This window comes from Rhodamnia argentea, chromosome 1 (genome assembly GCF_020921035.1).
Source record: "Rhodamnia argentea isolate NSW1041297 chromosome 1, ASM2092103v1, whole genome shotgun sequence".
In the NCBI taxonomy this organism is placed as follows: Eukaryota; Viridiplantae; Streptophyta; class Magnoliopsida; order Myrtales; family Myrtaceae; genus Rhodamnia; species Rhodamnia argentea.
The window spans coordinates 187,366-194,285 of NC_063150.1; the positions used below are offsets into that span (position 1 = coordinate 187,366).

Genomic DNA, 6,920 nt, shown 5'->3' on the forward strand with positions numbered 1-6,920 from the left:
AGAAAATTAACAATTCTGGTACCTAATCCTGCAGTCTTTCAGCTGAACTTGAGCTCCAATGCTGTATTCACACTGAGTATTAAGCTCGTCACATCGGTCAAGCAGGAAACGCAGTCCGGGTAGCTGAGTGCCCCCAAGGAGAATACGTGTTCCTATCTGGTGATATTTTTTTTTAGATGCACATCCCCATGACATCTTCATGATAAATACATACTTTTGTTATCTCTTATGAAATCCTTTTTGAGCTTACACTTCTTTATCAAATTTATTCCAATATCCACTTTTGTTGATAAATTTTGTCATCATAAAAAAAGGAGAGATTATTAAGAAAACATTCCCTCTGAATATTTTGATTCTGACAAAACTATCCATGTTCGGATAGAATCCGTATAATGTTTTGTTGCAGAATGAACAAGTGACCAGAAGCTTATATTGATCTAACTCTGACATTTTGGCTCAAGTAGAAGTAGTCATATATTTGCTTTGAGAAGTAGTTCGGATGGTGTATGTAATTGCCTCTAAAGGTCACTTCCGTCTAAAGCTTTACATGACTTATCAGGATGACTTTATTAAGGCTCAATGTCACTGTTCTAAAGTTTGTTTAGATTCAGATAGTCTCTACTTTTGAATACTACTTATGAATAACGTTCTAACTCTACAACTTCTTAAAGACAGATTCTCAAGACCCACTTTTAGCAGATTTCCGATGATGATGGTATTTTTATTGAAGTTTGCAATATTTGATTGACAAGATATTTCTTCAATTGAATCAAAAGAGTATTTATGATTAGATATTACCTTCCGGTATTAAGTTTTGTGGATTATTTGAATTAACTCTACTTTTGGAAACTAACGATTTAATTGTATGGGCGACTGAATCTGAAGAGTTCAAACTCTACTTCAACGGCTACCATATCTTCTTAAGATACAGTCTCGTTTAATCACGATTGATGATGTCCAATCAATGATTGAAGAGCGATTCTTTGAAAATCTGTCCAACGTCTAGTTTGGAAGCAAATGAGTATAAAAGAAGAGCCATGGTGACTAGTAGGGGGAGTCAATGAACATGTAATTCAAAAGTGCTTGAGTTGTTCAGATTCATCTACTTACTCAAAAAATTCTTGAGTTTTGTGTGAGGCATTGTAAGAGCGAGCGAGAGTATCATCTCTTGTAACCTCCATTGATTTATTCTAGTGGAATCCAACCAATCGGCTATCATCGTGGGAGAGTGGACGTAGGCCTAACAAGCCGAACCATTATAAACTCAGCGTGCAATCTCTCTTTCTCTGAACTCTTGATATTTTGTTAGATCACATGCACGTTGTTTCACTGTTCTCATTTTGATTGGACTTGAAACTGTTTAATTCCGCGTTAAGTTTCATTTTGGTTCAGAAGCACCCATTCAACCACCCCCCCCTTTTGGTGCTATTGCTTGATACAACACAAGGGAAGGGCAGGGAAGAGCGAGAGCAAGAACACAGGCTAAGCATAAGCAATTCTGTGAGCTAAGCTGTGCATCGGCTGTTCTGGATTCAGCATCGGCAAAGATTTAAAGGACCATCATCCACTTTTTCATTACTAATTTTTCTTGATGAAAAGATAGGTTGTGGCTGCTGCCACTCTACTCACAGTTGGATAGAAATAAATGAATACCTAACTCTGATGTCTTTCACAAGGTACAGCAATTCATGAAGCAAAGTTTTTATTTGATTATTTCAAGCTTTTAAGCTTCATTTTAATGTTTCTGATCCCTGCAGTCAGTGTCAAGAGTGCGTGAAGAGCTTTTGCAGCTTATAGATGAGGAGGTGCGATCTCACCCTGCATCAAAATGACTAGTGGATTCAACTGATTGATTTGGTAGCATTGTAAGTTGATTTTAGCACACAGCATGCTCATACATCGCATGACGCTCATCTCGAATAGCATTTCCACAGAGATTAGCACACTTTCCATGGCTGGATAATATTATGTTCTCTGGTAAATGCTTCCGTTCTTACAATGTCATGTTTGGACTTTGGATGCTTCGAGAGTAAACTGTAGAACAGACCATGAAAGAGGGAGCAGATGGCGAGAAAGAGGCCATGAAGGCAAAGAATTCTGCAAAATAGGAATGTGATTGCACCAATGGTGGAGCTGAAAAAGATGTGGCTTCCTCCATGTAGTAGTCCAACGAATCGAAGCAAATCTGCATGAAGTGGCAATCTCAGAAGTTTATCAGTAAGGGCATTTCCTTTTTTTGTTTCTTATGCAATTAGCTATAAAGTGATTCGAATGAGAGAGTGAGCGGCTGCTGCTGTATACCTGAAAGAAAAACTGGGGAAGGAGGGCATACGAGAACTTGTCAGCAATTCGTTCTAAAGACAAAAGTTAGTAACTGAAACCGAGACCATATCGCTGTATTTATGCGATTTGAAGAGTTTGTTGCAGCTAGATTAAAGTAACTTTAAGAGGGTCAAATGTTGGTAGGTATAATTTTAGTGTGCTAGTGTATTGCCGAAGATGCCATTTCTTATTTCTGGTGTGTGCTTTGCCTGTGAATAATGTGATCTCTGTGGTTTGTGCCTATCGTGGATGGTCCAAGAGTCGCCAAATCCTTGAAAGCAAATAAAATTTGCTGGTGCCATTTGGGCAGATGGGAAAACATCTGCTGCAAGACGTTGTAAGAAAGGGAAGTCAGTCGGAAGATGCAAGACTGTGAACTTTTCTGGGTTGTCTCATCAGTGATTCTAGTTTCCATTTGAAGCACTACTGCTTGTACATGTCAACTATGCTGTTCGCGAAATCTCTGATGTTGTTATCAGAGCTCCCGCCTTCTTCCATGGCGATTCTCGCCCTCTCTCTCCACTTCAACGAATTTTCTTTGATCTCTTTCCCCCTCTCTCCTCCCATGACCTGGTTTACGCAGCTTTCGATTTCTTCTCCGGTCACAATCCCTTTCTCGTTCGCACTAACCCTGACACCGACCTTCCACACCTCCGCGATGAACGCCGCGTTTGTTGGTTGGTCGGTCCACTGAGGCATCACCACCATCGGGACGCCCAAGCTCAACCCTTCCATAGTCGAGTTCCATCCACAGTGAGTCATGAAGCAACCGACCGAGCCGTGGCTCAGCACTTGGAGCTGATTGCACCACTTCACCACCAAACCCTTATCACCTAGTAACTCCAGTTCTTGCATGAAATTGCATGGGAGCTTCTTCTCTTCAGACTCTCTCACCACCCACAGGAAGTTGCTCTTCATTCTCTTGAGTCCGATTGCTATTTCCTCCATTTGCTCTTCTCCAAGGGAAGCCAAGCTTCCGAATGCTACGTAGACGACTGAGTCGGCGTCCTTCGAGTCGAGCCACTCGATGCATGTGTCGGCATCGTCGGGTTTGAAGAGGCTGAGTCCAAAATCTTTGTCGTGTTCGATTCTCTGGTCCAAGTACATTGATGGGATCGTTGGTCCTATCGTGAGCGCTGGGCATTGGCTCCCCATCCACTGTACCACCTGCACATTTCAGGAGACTTAGATGCAATGCAATAAATCCATCGCCTGCACTTGCAAGAATGAATTAAATTCCTATCGTTCAATCCACCCTTCTTACAAGAATTTATCACTCCTGTCACGATCGTAGTTCCAAACCTCTGACGAGTGTCTATAAACCTACTTTGTAAAAGGGAAAATCACAGTTCGAATCCCCACAATTTGAATTTCTATTTAATGTTGGGTATAATTATTGCAATTGTATCAATTCTTGTCTAAATATTTTTTTTTGCCAATTCAATCCTAAACATTTTACATTTAGCCAGCCGGCGTTGATGTGGACTTTTTTCAATAATATTTAATAATATTTTGAATTTTTTATGATTCTTTTCACTCTCCTTTTTTCTATTAGTTTTTCCTTTCCCCAGCACTTAGGACTGGCGAGTGTCGCCGGCAACACTCGCCCAGACTTGACAAGGATCAACAACCCTACCAACTCTTGCTAGCCCTAAGTGTGGGAAAAAAAATCATAAAAAATCAAATAATTATTTAAAAAAGTTTATGTCGGTGCCAGCCGACCAAATGGGCTAAATTGACATAAATGCAAAAAGTTTGAGACTAAATTAAAATTAATATTTGGGACTACATTAGCATAATTGCAATAGGTTTGAGACTTTTTTGGTAATTTTTCCTTTAATGTGTCTCAGTCAAAACAAGTCCTTGAACTATTGCCAGTTGTGCAATCTATTTCGTAAAAATTCAACCGCTCAACCTAGTCCCTCAACTTTCCACAACAAAGTCAAACAAGTTCTTTCATACTATCCATAAGTTTTTATGATTACAATATTGTCCAGATCTTACAATATCTTTTCATTTCCATCAATCTCTTAAATAAATAAATAAATAAATTCTAACTTTTTATTAGCTTTTTATACCTTTTTGGTCATTATGAATACTGCAATAGTTCCATATAGCAAAAGTATAACCACAATAGAGTTGTATCAGGTTGATAATCCTACTATTTTAAGTCTTAAATGTCTCCATCAGAATAGTTAAAAAAAAATTAATTTATCTATAGATACTTGTACCTATATATTAATTTAAATGTTGTTCCTAATTTTTTATATTGATCCAAATTATCAAGCTTTTTCGTTTCGCGTTTTCTTTTAGTTAAATCTGTGTGTTTTCCATTTTCCCGTCCAACCACTTCACTATGTACACACTTTTTTTTTTTTTGGTCGAAACTATCCACACATTTATTGAACATATATATGATGCGATAACTCCAACCCACAAGTGCAAGAATCAGTTTGTCCCATCATTCTATCTACCATTCTTAGAGGAATTCTTCATCTCTCCTGTCTCAATCCTCCTACAAGTCTACATCAAGTGTCTACCGCACTACTTTGTAAAATGCTTTTTCTTTCTCTTGGAGAAGATAATTGTGTAGTCTTGGTGAAGTTTAACCATGTATCAAGAAATAATGGGATCCACACCGAGACCAGCTCTCATAAACTTTTTTGGACTGTAATTGGATTTATCTATCAAATAATCTACGGAATGAACGTCGCCTACTGTTCTTTCACATGCGGGAATTTTAATGGGGGTGGAACTAACCTCGAGCTCGAGCTCGGTGAAGCTATTAAACAAGAGCCACTTAGCTCTCGTCACGTTGGAGAACTGGCCCAACACGAGTTTCAGTAGCGCAGGATATGCATCAACGTCGGCCACGAACGAAGGAAGATCGTTCAACCTCAAATTTGACAGGACCGGAGGAACAGAAACATGCCCTTGTCCTTGTGAATATGCTAGAGGAAGCTTTACCGTTCCTTGACGATGAACATGGTGGTAAACGGCGCTAACCGTGCAAGACTGAGTGAAGAACGAAGCTCCGTGCATGCCGTGTTGTATCGCCAAGTCAAGAACCCAAGGCACGATTGAGTCGTACACAAGAACTTTTGCTGGATTATCTTGAGAAGATTGATGTTGCTCTATGAAATTGGTCAGGCTCTTTGTGACCGATACTCTGAAAAGTTCGAAGTAGACATCCAGGCTCAGCTCGTTGGTGTCCACACCCTCGAACCCGTCGGATATGTGCTCGATCTTGATTGAGCTCGTCTCGTCGTTCGTCGAATGGAGGGACTTGGTAGGTTCGGAGATGGGGATTATGAAGGCAACGTTGAGACCCTTCGAGGCTAAGCGTTTCGAGAACTCGAGCATTGGGTTAATGTGACCTTGTGCTGGGAAAGTGAGAACAAGAACATGGATCCTCTCATTTTTCTGTTGCTCCATTTCTCTGTCGGGCTTCAACTCTTTCGGAAGCAGATGGAACGCGAGTGAGAGGTTGATGCTCGTATCGTGAAGCGTTCATGGAATATATAGAACCACACATTGCGCACAAACATTAACCTGCTGAATCGTTTGAATGGTAGTTATACGGATTGGATGAGTATTCATTACTCAAACCCACCTAGTGCTTCCATTTAATTTGAATCACTCGTCATATTACTGTCCCCCCGGACCTTGCCGGCTTCGCATAGATCAGGATGAGGTAGCCTCGCCATAGCCTCATCCACAGCTAGAGAGACCGTGGCCACCTTTGCCCTCAGCCAACCATCCTCACCCAGTACAATGACGAGTTCAGGCCTCGCGAACTAGCTTCGAGTTAAGGCGCGACCACAAGGAGGCCGCGTTAGCCCAAATCTAGGTGAGGCCAACCTCGACACTGGCTAGCATGCTCCGATGACCCTCACCGGTCAATGAAAGAAAAAAATAAAAAGAAAGAGAAAAAAAATAAAAAGAAAAAAAATATTAAGAAATTGTCCACGTTAGCACCGTCCCGTCAAATTGACCGAATTGGCAAAAGCGCAAAATGTTTAGGACTCAATTGACAAAAAAAAAAATTGGGATTGAATAGACAAATTGCAATAGGTTCATAACTATTTTGGTAATTTTCCTTATATGGTTACGATCGCGGGAATTCATCACCTTTATAAAGTGTACCTATTTAGACCTAATTTCATTGAAAGGGCAAGACAAGTTAGCCCTGAGCCAATTTGATATACTTAATATTCTAGCAAACCACGAAATTATCGGGACATCGGATTCTCAATTCGTTCATGCAACCTCACGCGCGAGTCTTGCCACATGTGGTCAAGCCATCAGTTTGGACAAAATGCCCCAGACAAGCTTTTAGTGTCGAACGAATCATTCAAATAAAGCAAGTGAAATAGCGAAAGGTCTCGACCAAACAAATAAAAGATAAACAGCGAAAGGATAATACTTCATTTTTTTTTTCCAATGACGAAGAAACGTGAAACGTAATCATTCTTGCAATTCACATGCCTTATCCACCGCCATATAAGTTAAGCATACAGCTCTTTCATCCTTTATCAGGTAGGGTTTTCCATAATTTTGGCCGAACAATGTGCGGCTATGAAGTCGTCTAAAGAGGC

The 6,920-nt window shown here is 40.3% G+C and overlaps 1 protein-coding gene across 1 annotated transcript; it reads right to left on the reverse strand.

Annotated features, from left to right (window-relative positions):
• Positions 1-2,591: 2,591 nt before the first annotated feature.
• LOC115745312 (UDP-glycosyltransferase 74E2-like) lies at positions 2,592-5,847 on the reverse strand. The gene is made up of 2 exons (XM_030680797.2): positions 5,083-5,847; positions 2,592-3,489 (listed from the first exon to the last, which is right to left on the reverse strand). Exons 1-2 carry the CDS (start codon positions 5,755-5,757, stop codon positions 2,746-2,748), a joined length of 1,419 nt encoding a protein of 472 aa, XP_030536657.1. The 5' UTR covers positions 5,758-5,847; the 3' UTR covers positions 2,592-2,745.
• Between the last annotated feature and the right edge of the window lie 1,073 nt (positions 5,848-6,920).

Excerpts from the sequence above, each read along its gene's own strand:
- LOC115745312 (XM_030680797.2), bottom strand. The coding sequence starts at position 5,757 with ATGGAGCAACAGAAAAATGAGAGGATCCATGTTCTTGTTCTCACTTTC. Across the intron at positions 3,490-5,082 it reads TCACCGAGCTCGAGCTCGAG|GTGGTACAGTGGATGGGGAG; the intron begins GTTAGTTCCACC and ends TGAAATGTGCAG.